Genomic DNA, 18,404 nt, shown 5'->3' with positions numbered 1-18,404 from the left:
TAAGACAAAATAGTCCATTATTTTATTTTCTAGAAATTGCAAAGGCTGCATTTCCTGATTTGAGATAACCACTTATTTACTGTGGAAGACATAAATTAGCCATTTGAAAAAAAAAAAAAAAAAGAAAAAGAAAACATACAGAAAAAAGGAAGCAATTAAATAACCAGCAAACATTGAAGAGCACATCGTACCTTTCCACTGCTCTGTCACTCCCAGTGGCAGGATTAGGGAAGGAGAAAGCAGATGGTGTAGTGTTTGTGGCAGCTGGGTTAGTGCTTGGAGTGTTCATCCACGAGACCATCGATGGGCGGCTTTGACCAGGACTAAGGGGAAATTATTTCAATGCAGAATTAACAAGGTGAATAAAATTCCTTTTCATACTAAAAATGTTTGAATCTTTATAACTAGACTAACTAGTTAGATCCTCAATCTCAAAACCAGTAACAACGCTGAGGTGATTTTCTAGACATGGTCATCAAGTTTCTGCATTTCCTCCATGAAAGCATTTTTCCTGTATGCCGTACATCCTAAGCTAGGACGAATTACCTGAGATGTATGACATAACCAATAACAAGGCAAAATTCCACATTCCTTATCTAATAAAGACAGATACAATGAAACTGCATATAGCAGGCTATTATTTGAGCTGCCACTTTGTCTTTACAAGTTTTGACGAATCTATTTAAAAATCTTCTCAGCGCTGTACTAAGGCATGTGCAACTGGAAGATTTCAAAAGAGGCTGCAGCTATTACAACACTGGGATCACGATGCTGGCTCTGGAATGAGATCTTGTTCGCATAGCTGCACAGGTACTGCCTCAGTGGCTGTCCTTGTGAGCACACTGTTCAAAAATGTGTTAAATTAATGGCTGAATTCATAGGTGCTAAAAGAGAAGAATAAATAGCAGCTAAAGTTAAATTTTTTATTTATCACTGAAAAAAATATACAAAGTGCTTTCCAATATAAATGATGCTCCTAGTCCTACAATGTAAGGAACTAAAATGTTCCAACACTGGAAGGCCTTCTTCCTCTGCATGGGCAAAAAAACAAATAATCTAAAGATTTCATACCAACATATCTTTGGAACTGGACTTCAAGCAGTTTCCAAGCAGAAACAGAATTAAAATGGTTCACACACATCTTCCACACAGAAATCATCACTCAGAAGTACAGACTTCACAATACAGCATTTGTCAGTTAGACTTATTCCAAGATTAACCTTTTAGATAGTATAAATCTGCCAAGTACAACCAAAATCTGGGAAAACAGTCAAGAAGGATTTGATGGGGGTGTAAATGCACACCTAATCAAGGTGAATTGACCAGAAGCCAAAAAAAAAAGATCAGCAGTCACTCCACTTATGAATATATGAATAAAAGAATGCAGGAAATCTAACTTATGTAGCAGATTTTCATCTTCTTACTCATTGGGATATTTAATTTCTAGAAGAAACGATCATTTTTGTTGGCTTGTATAACATGTTTTACAAACAAGCACAACTTTTACAGACTAATTCTGCTAGCCAATATAGTTCATTTTCATTCTAGCAATTACAAGGTTAAGCAGACATTTACTTTGATTATTAATTTTTAAATTTACTACATTATAAAATGATGAATGGCACATTCTTTATTTAACAAGACAATAATTTTTAGTTTGGATCCGTGTCAGACTGCATTTGGATGAAAACTGGAATTCAAAGTATATGAAAACAGCATTCTGCAGTTAATTCCACTAATAAAAATGAAACTTAAATGTCCTGGCATCACAATGAAAAGGGTTTATCAAAACATGTTCTGCTTTTAAAACTATCAGATTTACCAAATAAAGGAAGGAATCATATATAGTAAATTGAATAAAAAGCTGGACTGTACTGACTAGAAACATATTTTGTGCTTTGCTTTTTGGGAAGAGGACGCCTATTCTGCTTAGCCACTCTTAAATCTTCCACTACACATTTATTTACATCTTTTAATAATTATGTTCTTTTGAAAACCAGCATCTACATAATTTGGGGTTTTACTCTTACTTTAACTTGTTGTTTTCCTCCCATTTTTATGCAGTCATTGAAAAATATTCCCCAGGTAGAACAAAAACCTTCAACTGTAAGACTTCGTTTGAAGATAACAAACAAGAACTGAACACCAGTATTTGTATTATTTGTTCCAAATAGCGTGGATAAAAAAAAAAAAAAGGTACTGCAAGGTTTGTAAAATTTGCTAGAAAGTAGATTGTTTGTCCATTATTACGCATAAAATGTATACATGTAAAATTAATTTTAGCTTATTAAAATAGGTGAACCTAAGACAAAAATGAATAACAAAAAATATATCCTACTTGCACAGACTAAACTGTTAGAGTTACAGCAATCCTGATATTTAAAGAAAGATCATTTCCCTTGTGCTTTTACTTATTCTCTTCAATCCACTCCAAAATTAAGATTGGGGTAAGGCTCGTTTCTGAAACTTGTAAAATTACAGAAAATAGACAAATAATATTCCAAATATAATGCCAGAAGATTATTAAAGCATCACCAGTTCAAACTAATCACAAGTGAAGAATATTCTTCTATAATGCATACCTCAGATTTGGCATTGTTTGCCTTTCAGCAAATGAATACAAAAACCTTCTATTAATTAGCTATTTCTTTGAAATATGCATCATATTTGTCTATGCAACTCACATGATCAGCTCTAGGACAACACATACTGCCCATGTTTAAGACACCAGATTAATGATTTCAAAATAACATTCAGAACCCTCTACCAAAGATACCCTCTGATCCAGGAAAGCAGCAGCCATTCCTAAGAATACTTGGAATGTCACAGCTGGTTTCTCTTTGAAACAGGAAGGGAAGAAGGAAGGAGGGAAGGATCAGAGAATGTGTGCGAAGAAAGGAACGGAGGATGAAATCAAATGTTCAGATCCATGTCATGGCACATTTATTTCTCAGGTTACACAGACTCAACAAGTACATTATCCAACAAGGCTACACTATCCTTTATCAGGCAGCATTATTTAAAAGTATGGAAAAACAGGTAGATTTTCTACTAATTCTCAGCAACTTCAACAGTGGAAAAAACCTCCAGAAGTGCAGGTACGTGAAGTCCTGGACTGCTCCCTCCCCCACTTTTTGATTAATTCACTTAATACATTTCAGCTGTAGCAAAAGCACTGTAGTATGGCTTCTCAATTCGCCTGTCAATTTCAGCTCATGGTTACAGATCAAGAGATCATGGTCTAGGATCCAGCAGGGGAAAGAAACATTTTTCATCAGCAATAGTTTTACCATGTTGAGAAAAAGAAGAATAAAAAAAACCACTTTAATGGCTTTAAATATTAAGCACGTTCTAGAATTTCAACTCTTTTTTTATTTACTGTACTTGGCTATCTCAGGAACCACTTAATTTTATTATTAAAACAGAAGGTTTTACTCAATAGGAAAAACTGGTTCCAACATTGTGGTGTGTAGGCAACACAAAGTAGAACTTCCTTTTGTTTCCTTCAAAAGATTCTTGTAATAGCGAAGTTACATTGCTATGAAGGTTTGCAAGTCTTGTTTATCAAGATGATGATAAATTAGAAAGTACTGTGTATCTTATCATATAGCATCTTAACTTTGAGAAGGTATGCTGAAGAAATCCATTATCCTAAGGGCTAAAATGAAGGCAATGCATTTCCTGTGGGGAGAGAAAAAACCCTGACATAACCATCTCTCTCTGAGAAAAAATGCTATTGTTTGGCACAGTGAATGCTGGGAGAAGAGAGAAGGGGGGAAATGGCCTTACTGAAAATAAGCTGGAGATTTCGTACTGATATTCAGAAACAAACTCCTGAAAACATGATTTTATTGGATGTTTAGCTGGCTGGTTCCTAAGGTAACACAGCTAAAGAGCAGCCTCTTATCTTGAGAGCAAGGAAGAGACTCTGTGAAAAGAATTTACACTGCAACTCTTTAAGAAAAAATGTTTGTTTCACAGAAGGGTTTGGCAGCCCCATGGCTGTCATATCTCAGTGTCTGGCTGACATAAACTCAATGAAAGCGTTCTTAAAAGGCTTGATTATAAAACGGCAGGTATTGGCTACTTCTGATTCGATATGCAATCCAGTACACTCCATCACCAGACAACAGTATTTCTGCATGTTAAAACTCATATGCCTTGGTGAGAATGGGAAGTAGAATGCATGGACAAAATTCTAGAAATTGTCACAGTTGCAGCAAAGCTGGAGACAAAGCAAAAGGACAGAATTTCCTGATCCATGACCACTCCAAAAAGAAACTCCACCCCTAAATGTAAAATATGTAACATGCACGTGACATTACTGATCCCACGTTTATACAGAGCACATCAGCCAACACTGAAATAGAGGCTGTGTTAAACTTGGCTTGTGAAGTCTCAGTAAAGCAGCCAACATATTAGCTAAATGATCTTTCACGCCAGTCTGGTAAATCTGAAGGTTACGTCTCTACAGCAGCTGTCCTAAACTACAGCATTTTTAAATGATAATTCAGACAAATCAAAAAATGAAGCATGTACATATGTAAGCTTATAACATACCGTCCCTTATAGGATTAAAAAAAAAAAAAAAGTCAGGGCTGTGTTTCCTGGAATAAAGATAAATAAATAAATAAAGAGGAAAAAGAAAAAAAAAAGGAGGCAAAAAAGGACACTTCAGCTCATAGTGGTTGCGTCCACACCCCTCCCTGCTCTGAGCACACATACTGCTTACCTGGCACTCAGCCAGGTGCTGCTGTTCAGCCTAACTGTCCACGTCCAGCCCACTGGAAGACAAGGAGATGGCAAAACCTATTTTGTATGACCCACATGACTAAGTTACATTATGCCTGTTTCAATGGAGCTACAAAATCGGGGCTATTGCTCTGCTTGCGTAACAAAAGGATACAAAAAGAAGTGCCTGCTTCACTTAAACCTGCTCTCCAATCTGCTGAGTCACTGAAGAGGTGGCAGCTGAACCAAAACCAAACTGCAAAATAAGCACAATGAGTGAGGAGTGCTGCCACATACCTGGACTGTGCCATCTGCAGCTGTTAAAGCATCTCCGCTTACTAAAAAAAGATTACACCAGATATAAAAAGTTTTCAACACATTGAAGGTGAAGTCTCTTATCATTTTTATAAAATTGCAAATTCACAGCACTCCCAGAAAGTACAAAAATAAACTGTTTCAATTTCAAGGAGACAAGAGATGATGCAGTCTACAGGTGTAGATATAATAAGGCTGATGGGAATTCATCCAGCAGTCAAAGAAAATGAGTAACCATCTTGAGGACTTCTGTTATGTTCAGAACACCACTATTGCTGTCCTCCCTTGCCATCTTATGGCTCTTTGAAGATTTGCTTGTTCACTGGGAACTTGAATGGCCTGAGATTTCACAAAGAACTATCAGCTTTTTCCCTGATCACAAAGGCCCTGGAACTACACAGGATGGTGCACAGAACAGCTCTCTCTAATCACCATTCTGAAAGCCTCTGGGGATATTAAAAACCCAGAAACGATGCCCATAGTGTATGTAGCGCATATACACCATTGAGCTTTGTAACAGAATATTTAAGTGTCAGGAGACCCACTAATGAAAAAAAAAATAATACTGGATTATTTCCTCTGCCACTGGTACCTTCACGAAAGTTACTTCTATTGGTGCCTCTATTTCTCCTCTGGGTTTTGTGTACCTTCAGTATTTGGACTGTATCTCATATGTACCTACAACAGTTTGTAAGGTGAGATTCAGTTTGAAAACTGCAAGTCTGAGCCCAGAGATATATCTGCTTTAACAAGCCATCCACTCCTTCTCAGCCATGCTCTCTGTGAGGAGGTTTGAGTGGCAGGACGCGTTCCATTCCTTACGGTTGCAAAATCCCATAGGCTTAGAGAGGGAAGGAGGAGGGGGCAAGGTAAATACAGACACACACAACACCATCATCTTATGGAAGGTTACTGCACATCCTGCAGCGTGACTCCATCCAGAACAACCACCAGAAGTCACCAAGTGACAGCATATGAATCCAGGTCCCCAGGAAACTCAGAGACCCTGCAGCCTCATATCACAAAAACGAACTCCATCTGAGGAACAAGACATCAGTTTTCATGATCTGAATGAAGAGACCACACAGATAATGTATTTTCTAGGGGACTTCCAAACAAAAAGAAAGAATCGTACCCAACTGTGAAAAAACAGTATTGTGAGGGGTAAGTCTGTAAGCTCTGGTATAGGGCATTATACTATTAGCAGAAAAGATCTCACAACAACAATGGGCCAGTTACAGTAAAAAAAATAAATTCCTTATCAGAAAAAAAGATCCTCAGAGATAATTACAACAAATACCAAGTCTAGGAAATACCAAGGGTTCACCTTTTTGGTTCATTCTGAGGTCAAGTGAAAACAGACTTAAGGGCAGGCTGCAGTGTTTTAGGATGTGACCCTCATAAACCACCTTCCAAAGACTCAGTCTTCTTGATAAGGGAACCGGCACCATTCCGTGGGAGGAGAGCTGCCATTACAGCCAGGACTCCAGGGAAGACCTCATATCAATAAATGGTTCTGGCCCACAGAAAAGCCAGTGGAGAGCTTGATGAAGGCCACCCTGATGGTGAAACTTGTCCTTGTTTCAAAGTACTGCAATTGCTGCAGTTAGCCTGAGTTTCTGAACTAAGACAAGTCAACATTCTCAAGACCCATATAACTCACGATCTTCCTTCTGAGCTACTAAGTAGCTGCCTTATGACTGTTTCTGCTAGGATTAGAGGACATAGGCTCTACAGCTGCAGGGAAGGAACCTCTTGTCAAAGCAGCACAGCAGAAAAAAAAAGAACCATTAGTGATGTGAGCACGCGGACATGTACAGGACCAGACTGTCAGAAGAGTCACAGGAGATGCAGAAACTGGAAGGAGAAGATGGAAACAGGGCAAGTCCAAGCCTTACACAGACCCAGAGAATCAAAAAGCAATTTAACTCATTTCATTTCCTGGATTTCTATCACAGTACTTTTCTTTACGCACCCCTCCTCCTTACCACTCTGTGTCTTCCCCTCATCTATTGTCAGCAGATTTCTGGTGACACTCTTACAGGAATGCTTTTCCTTACCAACACTGTCAACTGACTTCCTGCCCACCGCCGGTTGCCGCAGAATCTACAGGGAGCGGCAACCTGCAGCAGAGAGCAAAAATATTACTATGGAAGAAAGAAGAAAACGAATTCGCAAAGAGAAATTAGCAATAACCCATCCTCTGATCAGCCAGGTACTGAAGCAATTCTGAAAAAAGGAGCAAAGAGTGGATTTTGAGGTCGAAGCTCCTTAGATAATTTGCAACTATAGGGTAGACATCAGATTAGGGGAAACTGATGGTTAATGGATAAAAGATGTTTGGAGGTTTGCTTTGTTAGAGTTTTTTTTTGTTTAAATCCAGTCAGAATAATATGTGCAACTCACAAAATATATCCATTCTGTATGAAGGGATTTAAAATGTTACAATACATGACCTACTTGTTAAACCCAAGGCACATGACAAATATTACCCTATTTGTATATTCTTCTTTACGTTGTTTGTTTTATATATATATTGGCCAACTCCTTAAGTGGGGAATACTGTCTATTTTCCAATGTCTCAAATAACAGAAGAAACGGATCAAAGAAAGCTTCTAAAGAATGCCTATGGGAATAGACACATTTCATTTAGAAGACACGGCTTACCTTCAGAACACCTGGCTATGGTGGCAATCCGAATCAGAAGAAATGTACAAGTAACTAGAAACTCTGTTGTGTTTGGTTTTTTTTTTTCTGTGTGGTTTTTGTTTTTTTATTTTTTCCCCAGAGCCAACTGTGGCTTTGAGGGGAAAAAAACGAGCATTTTGAGAATGTACTAGTGAAACTATACCAGTCCCAAAACAGTCTGCCAAAAAAAGCCTGAAACATGCTCTCCTTGCAAAAGCAGTAACAGCTGGAGCTCTGTCAGAGCAAAGTGGACTTCGACAGTGGTTCCAGTGGAACTTGAAGATAGACGGCTGAACAATGTTAATTCTGTAGCTCAAGGGCAAATGCATGTGGCCACTTAAAGAAAGCAGAGAGGAAGACAGAAGGAACATAACTGCTTCAGTTAATATCAGACTGAGACTGCCATTGTTGCTGTGCCTTAAAGGAAAAAAAAATGCCCATACCAGTGAAGAGCACCACAAGGGTCAAATACTATATCTAACTCACTATCATAACTACCAATTTTTGTCTGACTCTTTAAACATAACTTGTGCTAAGTATCTGTGGATGAAAGAGATTTTCAAACAATATACGTTTATGAGATGGTGCTCCATCAAGCAGAAAAGGTAATTTGTCCCTCCTGAGCTAATTAGAGTTTGAATCCTGTGGCTACATGAACTACCCTGTAACTTTGCAATTGACAGGCAGGGGGAAACACTATGTCCTACCACAGACTATATGTAAAAATAAAACATTTATGTTTAATATTTGGCTCTAGATGGAAGTGTGAAGGCAAAACTATCTTCAGGAAAAAGACAGACAAAAGTTTAGGGTGCAAGATGACAGAAGAGCAAACTTGGGTCTCCAATAAAAACTATTCTTGCTGCAGACAGTAGGAGCCAACCGTCACCCTACCCACTGTACACCCCTTCAGCAGTCCATAACATCACAGGGCATGTGACTGATCGACACAGGGCTTTCAAAGAAAATCTAGCATCAGGCAGACACATACTTATAGACATGAAACACAACAGCTTAGCAGGGCTTCAACATGGCACACGTGAAACATCATGGTTCAGTTACACTGCAAGCATCTTTAAACACTGACATGGCAATTGAGCAGTCTGGGCTTTGTGAGACATTTCAGATCTGTGGTATAGCCCTTGCTCTCTTAGTTTCTTTCACCTCTCTGGCCATGCAGTCCCCTTCCAGAAAAAAAGCCAGGAAGTAAGCATGTATTCGCTTTCAGTTGGTGTTCCTTTAACCATACTAGAAGCTGTAGCTCCTTTTGATTTTACAGGTAGGACAAGGAAAGGGCGTGCATTACAAAAAAAAAACTCTGCCAGAGAACATCATTGTGACAACAGCTATCATTCAGGGTGCAAAAAAAAAAGCTCTTTCTTTCTTGAAAACAAATACCACAGAAAACATTCTTGCTATCCATCCCCTGTTATTGCTGAGAGCAAACTACTGATGTAAACCTACCTTGGAATATCTGACCTATCTGGACCCACAATGCGACCTATCTGGACCCACAATGCAACATCCTTCCCCGAGGAAACAGTGCAAGCAACTCTTCTACTGCAAAGAAGTCACCATCACCTTGTTGACTACATAACTCCATAGTGATTGATCTCTTACAAGTAACACCCACGTGTTACAAACATCAGCAGTAACTTGAGAAACCAGATCCTCTTGTATTTTCATCATCCTTAGGCTCAGTAATGGTATTTACTGTAGCTCAGTGAAGACCTGCAATACCATTTTAGAGAGGACGCTGAGACGTTAAGAATTGCTTTTGTTCCAATTTGGCACAAAATGCTAAACGTTCTGAAATCCTACACAAACAGAAAGGATTGTTCACATAATGCAGGGATAGACCAACTTATGAGAATAGTCTAAGACCAACATGGAGTTCAACAGCCACTGCCTCATTTCCTGGAGCCGTGAGAGCTACCACAGCTACACCATGCCAAGACAACCACCACCTTTGCCTGTCCACAGGACATCATTATGCACAACGACTGCCAAAGATCACCATTTGTGTCGCTGACATCTGCCTCTTCCATTAACACAATCAAGTTGTTCTGGGTTTTGTCTTGTTTTGTGAAGGCAAGGCCCTCTGAGTCATCAGAACTAGAAGCGGAAGAGAAGCCCAAATCTGTGTGAGAAAGTAGAGGAAAGAAAGAATCTACCTTTCACTGACTACTCTCTGTCACTGTCCAGGCTTGTTGTGGAGGTAGCTCTTAAGCAGACTTCTCAAACCGGTAAGTGTTTTTGACAAATCATCTAGATGCACGTAACAAGACACTTCTTTTTCCTTCCAAACTGCTTCCAACTGAGCACAAAACTTCAAGTCATCGAAGTTTCCAAAACAGCTCTACAGTATAATTTTCCATGAAAACAAACAAATGCAAAAAATGCAGTGTTCCTTTACAGACCTTAAGTTCCTGAATCCTCTGGATAAAGCCAATACTTCCTTCTTTTATTCTATGTAGTGCCATTATCAATGTTTTGCTAAGCATTATGCTCCCTCATTAGCTGTGCCTGCTTTCATAGACATTCTAGTTGTGTCTTCCACAGCACTTGTTTCTCGCACAGCATCTCTTTACATCAAATAGAACTTACTTTTAATCCTACCCACTACTACTAGACTACAGGACAAAGAAAAAGTAATTTCAGTCTTCTGAAGAAGCAACATATATGTAAAATATCTATAAATATGAAATTCTTTCAGTACATGAGAAAATATTGTTATAGCCAATAAGTACTCTAATCAACGGTTAATTATGTGTACATATGGAAATATATATAAACCTATTATATGTCTATCTACATATTCTCATGTGTTACATACATCTACACATATATTTTACATACTTGCTTAATCAACAGAACAGGCTACTCGAAATGCCATTATGGAAAATATCTGTAACAAATCTTTTCTCCAGACTTGCTTCTTCCATCTTCTTGGCACTGAAGGCTGGAAAACTTTGTCTTGATTTGTTGAAGTTTGTATGAATGGCAAAACAGAGAATTTAATTCAAGCTCAACTTTTGATTAAAAAATGTATGTTCAGCTCCCTGTATCAGACCTGAGTATGTATTACAGAGATAGTACTAACACTGTAATGTCTATTTTTGCTGAACTCAAGTAACTCAGTAACTGAACATGTACAGTCCACTGAAAGTGAAATACTGCACTTTAATTGAAAAGCAGGCAGTTAATTTGTTAACAAGAGATCAACAATGATAATATTCTTAGACAAACGCACCTGGGTACACGCTCATTAAAGTACAATTATCCAAAACCAAAATTTGGCCCTAAATCTTAATGGCCTTGCATTAAATGTAACCTTACTCCATCTTGACATAGAGTAATACATCACATAAAGAATAACTGACATATCCATTGCCTAAATAAAAAACATTTCGATTTTTATAACAGGTTACAGTAAAACACACTGTTTCAGTAGGGAAAAAAAATCCTACAAACTCAGCCATGTTCAAGTATCCTCTAATCTGCACCACATCATGTAAGCACATACCTTTTTGTAGCAGAAAACAAACACAACTACATGCAATATAAAAGCCACTCACTTGCCACCAAAGTGAAAAGGGAAATGTGTTTTATATGCCTGATCACCCAAGTGGAAAAATCAGTATTCAATATTCGGGTTACTTACAGATTTGTTGTCCAGTCTGCAAGATCGCCACTGTCCATAATAAGGTGATTTCTGTCCAGGAGCCCAGGAGGGCTACTAGAGAATGCAGGTGTAGGAGATTGGGAAGAAAGAGAATCCATGCTACCAGTTGGAGTGTCCTCTTTGGGAGAGCTGTGAGTGTCAGCTAGAAAAAAAAAAGACAGCATAAATCAGAAGGATACTAAAAAACTCTTCTAAAGAGTCAAATCTACTTTGGTAACAATTCCACAAAATACATACAAGGAGTAATCTTACTGCCCAATCTTCACAGGCTATTTTGGAGGAAATGCAATCCCCCAGCACTTCCCCAAAAGGTACCATAGCTCAGTTTCTGCCATCATTATCACGAGGCTGTCTTCACATAACAATATATTCCTGGTCCCCTTTTCAGCATGTATTTTATGTGGAGGAAATGCTAGAGTTTGGGGGGGGTTTTAAGATAAATGTTTTAAGATAAATGCATCACTTCAAATAACAAAATAGTTGAGGCTATACACATTTGTACACCTCTCTAAAAACAGTCTCTAAAAGTAATTTAATACACATTTTAGTAAATGATTGCTCTCAAGTACCATAAGCACAATCCTATAAAACATGAAACAATGAAATTTAGAAAGGTCAGAATAGCAGGAGATCTCTAACAACAGGCCATTAACCAACATGTGATACCCATGAACGTTGCTTTTATCACTCCTTTTTAAGGGTATTGCTTTTAAGAGAATTCATTGTATTCTGGTCTACTATTTGTTTATGTAGGTTACTTTTAGAACATCACTCAGGAGGCAACATATTCAGAAACGTTTGCTTAGGAAAAAGTTAAAGGAACACCATTCCTATCTCATGAATAGTAAGAAAAAGCTACAAATATGGCACAGCGCTCACTGAAAACCATGCTGACACATCTAGCCAAACAGCACATTCTTCACTGAAAAGCTAACCTTCAACCACATAGTTTTTCCTTTTAAAATTATTTAAACATCAGTTGTACGTTTTATAAGCTCTAAAAGAGTTGTATGAAATGAGGACAATTGCAAACATTAAAGTGTCCAGCACAGCTGAGTCCACAGTCTCAAATGGAGCCTGTGGCTGTTTTCAGAATATTAATATTTAACAGGAATAAGGGTCACTTCCAACCACCCTTTACATGGCACCCTGCATCCCATCCTTCCTCCTCTGTGCTTTCTACTCCCACTCGTAAATGTGAGCACGGCCCACAGCATCACACAAGTCCCTCCACAGTAGATTCGATAACGCTGACCCTACACAGCCACGGTATGAGTTCTGCTTCTTCAGGACCAGAAGCTCTGGGGGGAGAATGAACAACCAAAGCAATCAGTTATTGGATCAAAAGCTGTTAAAATACTGTGATAGCTTGAAAAGCTGTATCTTCTATACGCGTTACTATACAAAGCCAAATCCTGTATATTACTTTCTAATGCTAAATGAATTAGAATCTGCACAGAGAACAACTGAGTTTAATTCAGCTTCATGAAACTGAGCTGCGCTGTTGCAAAATTTTTTTCATTTTTATTTTTTTAATAACTTAAAGAAAAAGCAAGAAGAATTAAATGCGAACTATGAAAATCTGCCTTCCATGGATAAAATCACCCTTGCAACTTCATTACTGTCTCAAAGAGTTTGATCCCTTCTGTTTAAAAAGCAGAAAGCTAATATAAATGCTCACCTGCTTCCCCAGCCATCTCATCCACACCCCCTCCAGTAACTCTCAGAGAACAACTTCCCTAGAGAGGCAAATGACATACAACTAAAAACACTCAATGATGAAAGTGATGATCTGAAAATTTCTCCCTAAAGTAGCTGCTAATTTAAGGCTCTAAATTAGCCTGTAGTAACAAAGTACGATAAGCCGTGAGGAGGAGAACGTTAACCTCAGCACATGAGTCACCCTGGCTCCAGCCCAGCCCTGTGCAGCAGCTCCGTCGCCCTGTCCCTCTGCAATAGGCCTGGGTGCTGCAGCTCGCGTCTACATGACATGACATGAGAGCTGTAGGAGTGTCAGGTAAAAACTAATTCATTACACCTCATTTGCAGACGTATGTGTCACAGTGATAAACATCTGAGAGATTAGACAGTAATACTGCAATTTTACTTTATTAAGAAACTGAACTCTTTAAAACTAAATAGACTTAAGTCCTTTTACCTCACCGAAATTTCTTTTCAAAACAGTAGTATTAAAGCAAGCCAGACTATCAAACTACATGCAGCGTATTAGAAAGCCATGTTTACCTCAACCATTCACTTAACGTTACTAAAACACCATTAGGAGGGAATATTAACCTATTCTTCAATAGTGTATTACCAAGACAGCACACACCCCCTACAAAAAGGGAAGATTTTTCTCTCAACTCATTTCTCAGAGCACACAGAAAAAGATGTACTGCACGCTTCAGTCACCATCCACAGTAGATTCTGTGTTATAGACTGAAATATACAAGCAATTGCATTTGACATTATCATAAATGAAACTCAGTGTTACATCTTTTATCAATTTTACTTCTTCCTTCCCTTGCTTCCTGAGCCAGCATTTTCACATGGTCAATACTGTGTTGCATTCTCAAGAATAAGGATTATTTTGAAGACAAAAAAAGAAAAAATGTATTTAAACAGGAAAACACCTTCTAAATACTGTGGGTTTAAGTAAACAACTTCTAAAAACATGTTTAAAGATACTTGAAGTTACAAAACCAGATAATTCTAAACATCAGAAAAGTAAAACGATATCTTTCTTCAGGAAAAGGCTATTCTGTATAACTGCAAAAACAGATAAATAATGATCATCTAGCACACTTTGATGATTAAAATCAATATATGCTCAAACACTAAGTCTTCGAAGTATAGCCATTGTTCTAATTTCAACAGTACAAAGATGTGCATCCAGCACATTGTCCTGCGCTGGTGCAGCCTCACCTTGATCTCTGTGCAGTTTTGGGTACCACAGTTCAAGAAGGACATAAAACTATCAGAGAGTGGCCAGGGGAGGGCTACGAAGACGGTGAAGAGTCTAGAGGTGAAGACGTATGAGAAGCAGCTGAGGTCCCTTGGTTTGTTCAGCCCAGAGCAGAGCAGGCTGAGGGGAGGCGTCATGGCGGCCTGCAGCTCCCTCACAAGGGGAGGCCTCATGGCGGCCTGCAGCTCCCTCGCGAGGGGAGCGGAGGGGCAGGCGCTGAGCTCTGCTCTCTGGGGACAGCGACAGGACCCGAGGGAACGGCACGGAGCTGGGACAGGGGAGGGTCAGGTTGGGTGTTAGGAAAAGGTTCTTCACTGAGAGAGTGGTCGGGCACTGGGACAGGCTCCCCAGAGCAGTGGTCATGGCCCCAAGCCTGACGGAGTTCAAGAAGTGTTTGGACAACGCTCTCAGACACAGGATTTGATTTTTGGGTGGTCCTGTGTGGAGCCAGGAGTTGGACTCAATGATCCTTGTGGGTCCCTTCCAACCCAAGATATTCTGTGATTCTAAGATTTCACTCTGTGTGTTGGTTACAAAAAGTTGTGCTAATATGAGAAATTATACTTATGTAAATATTATATCCTCTTATATTCTGCATCTCTTATACCCAGGTATAAATGGGTTTGGGCCTTCCATCACCTTTCATCAACATGCTATGTCATAAACATTAAAATACCAAGGTATTTTCCCCAATGAACTGGACTAGAAGGGTATTTTCCCCATGTGTTAACAGGATATATAAAGATATCTTCAAATACAATAAAAAATGCATCCTAATGTCCCACTACTTAGCATCTTTTTTTATAAAAATAAAATAAATTCTTCTAGTGATATGATGTATTTTGTACTGCTCCAAACTGCTACAGACAGGAAAATTGGAGAGGACTAGCTTGTTTTCCTGATGTTACATAATCTCATCTGGACTCCTGTACATGGCAGAGGCCATGAGATTGTCTCTAGTTATCTTTCTATTAAGTTTAATAACCTACTTTCAATTAACATCCACGTGTTGCGCCAAACCATATTTTCCAGAGAGTCTTTGTCTGAAGACATCAGCACATGAAGTAATTAATTAACAGCCAGTTGATTCTCCATTAACATATTCACTGATTAATGCATCTACCTTCAATTTGTTAGGCCTTAACTTCCAGGCAAGGCCCACATTATAAACAATGCTAGTTTGTTTGTTTGTTTTTTGTTTGTTTGTTTTTCCCTGTGTGAAGGTATTTAAACAATTTGCTTTGTAATTTTAACAGTAAATCTCTTACTAAACATGATTTTGCAGTTTTGGGGTCGTGTACCCATTTTATAAACCTCTTCCTTTAATCCAGAGTTCTTACTGAAGAGTGTACAGCAGATCCAAATTCTTAACTTTTTCTTGTGGTCCCACAAGTGCCACACTGAGCATTAAATTTCACCATTTACTCATACTCATCTATCCCCTGCTTGTGCATGTGAGGTCTGCACTTTTTTTTTGCCACAAGATTATGTTAACAGTTTATGATGAGATGATTGTCCACCATGACTAACAGACTTAGCAGAGCCCATTTTTTTCAGGACAGAGTTCTCAACTCTGTAGGTATGGGCTACATCTTTCCTCTAAGATCTGTGAATTTATTTCCTTAATACAACCAAGCTTATTTTGCTTGAACAGGGTAGCAGCAAAATTTAGCAGGGTAGATCATGGAAATAACTCCAATGTAGCTGCCATTGTCATCACTGTAAATATATGTAAATATATTATCAAAGATTTGTATTTACCTTTCTAAATACTACTGCTACATTAGCATTCCTCCAGTTTCTTTGAACTTCTTTGACATGAGACAAGATGTTTTAAAAGTTAACATTGCTAAGCCACGCAAACCAATTACCAGACAACTTTTTTAGGACAAGTTAGATGGCTTCACATTATTCAAAATACTCACTTTGCAACAGGTCTGTTTGTGAAGATTTCTGCTTGACCCTGCTTATTATAAATCCCACATCAATTTTCTTAGTTAAGTTTCTCTTTAGGAATTCTTAAAAACTTGTAACGTATGTTGACTGCTAGCTATTTCCTCTTTTTTTCCCTGCCCTTTGTGGAGCCAGTAAAGATCCTAAACTGTTGGAGATTAAAAATAATCTTTAAAGTCTTGCCATGGCTGGTTTGTCTAGAGTGTGTTAACTATGTTGCTGGAATTGAATCATGTCTATGGTTTTCATTTTATTTCAGAATTCATGGGCTCCCTAATACTGATAGGCTAATACTTTCTGTTTCTCTCCTCTGACTCCTCTTTACCTCCAAGTTTGTTCTACAATGAGCAACGTTGTCAGATTTCCCACTTCTATGTAAAGGCTGTCTGCCACATTGGATTGACAGGTCCTTTCGAAAAGGAGCTCCAGAAACTTACCATTTTTCTTTTTCTAACACTTGAATTCTAATGAGTTCTTACATCATAAAATAGGGAAGATGGGATTTCTGTAATGAAGCTCATTTATATCACTCTTTTATATTTTTATGGTGGGTTTGGTGCCTTTATTTTTTCTCACCAGAAATGTCAATCCCCTTTGCTCTCCCATTACACTCTTATCTTTGGGTACCAAAGAGTGACAGACCAGATGAAGGGCATTAGGATTCTCAGAATAAAAGCAATAGCCTGCATGACATCTCATAAATTTTTTTTGACACTCCAGCCATCATCTCTTCACCTTCTGTGTAGTTGTGGGAAGCCTCTGAGTTCCTTTGGCTTTCAGCTTGGCCATCTGTCTAGAGTTGCCTCTAAGCTGCTTCTATGAGCTCCCCATCCTATGCAAACAGGTATAAGAACCAATTTTACTCTCAACAGAGTTAAAACTTGTTCCATATTCTCATCACCTTTTGCATACTATTTAAATTTTTTGACTGCTCAGATCCTTTTAAACTGTCATCTAAATTATCTTCTTGTTTCACTGTTCTAATCACAACACTCATCTATCCTTACAGCTTTCACTGTGCCTCTGCAACAGATACCTGTGCTTTGTCTTTATGGCTGTTCATAATTCAGACCAGCTCTATCTAGAAAATAAAACAGTTTAGGCTGATCCTCACCATTTACTGTTTGTGTCTAGCTGGTATTACTTACTCTTCTGTTTCTAACCCAAATAGCCTTTTTTTTTTTTTTTTTAATTCATGTGTCGCCCTTTCTCACAGCAAAAAATCTTCACAAGATAAGAAAGTACTTAGATGGGCTACATTATTCAGCTTCTCTCTAACAAATATATAACCTTTAATTCCTTTTTCCTTTTTGTCTGGATAAGCCTCAGATAGTAAAGGCTCTCAGACTCTCTATACCAGAAATCTGAACTCAGCTTCCACCTAACTGAACATGACATACCTCCCAGTTGCCTTCTTTCGACTTTTTCCATCTGGCTAGTCTAAGAATATTTTTTGTTGGCATCCAAAGTTGAAAGAAACCGAAATACTTTGGCAGTGTCAATAATCAGATCCTTACTTTATTCCAAGAATTCTAAATAAGAAAAAACATGTAATAAAAACTACAAGAACCAGAGAGCTAACATTATCAGTTACTTGCTTGAGTGACAGAGTTTTCTTTCAACCTCAGCTTAAGTAAACTAAAGAATTACACACTTTACTATTAAAAGACAGACTAATCTTAACATCAACATTACAACCAATGTCTATAGTTTAAGGGTACCCAGAGGATGAAAGCAGTTTATGAAACTGAATGTTTCTGAAGTAAATAGGGAATTTACCACAGTTTCTATTGAGATACACAGAGAGCAAGCAGAACGGAACTGTTGTGTATGCTCTAAATGTTCATCAGATGCTCAAAGAATGGCAAAATAAGAGGGTAAAAGGCATGACTTCTACTTTGACAAAGTCACATAAGTCAAGAGGAGCTGGGGAGAATTACTGAGGAGACTAAATTCAAGATGCTGCAAGATCCCTATTACCACCTTCAACTCTGACATTTTCTGTATCATGAGATGGGGAAGCAGCAGCTGCACTGCTGTGCAGCCACCCATCCTTCCCCATCAGCA

At 38.4% G+C, this 18,404-nt stretch overlaps 1 protein-coding gene across 4 annotated transcripts in view; it reads right to left on the bottom strand.

The window, feature by feature from the left end:
• ARHGAP10 (Rho GTPase activating protein 10) overlaps positions 1-18,404 on the bottom strand; it is a 150,171-nt gene that overhangs the window by 17,250 nt on the left and 114,517 nt on the right. For all 4 annotated transcript variants that reach the window (XR_010831131.1, XM_066996052.1, XM_013175097.3 and 1 more), the window contains 2 exons: positions 11,399-11,561; positions 192-323 (listed from right to left, as the gene is read on the bottom strand). Coding sequence is in view for 3 of the 4 variants with exons in the window: in XM_066996052.1 (XP_066852153.1) it covers positions 192-323; positions 11,399-11,561 (295 nt within the window). In the remaining variant the exon portion in view is untranslated. The remainder of the gene's footprint in view (positions 1-191; positions 324-11,398; positions 11,562-18,404) is intronic.

The sequence above is a fragment of the Anser cygnoides genome, chromosome 4 (genome assembly GCF_040182565.1).
Source record: "Anser cygnoides isolate HZ-2024a breed goose chromosome 4, Taihu_goose_T2T_genome, whole genome shotgun sequence".
Classification (NCBI taxonomy): Eukaryota; Metazoa; Chordata; class Aves; order Anseriformes; family Anatidae; genus Anser; species Anser cygnoides.
This window is presented reverse-complemented; position numbering and strand designations above follow the sequence as displayed.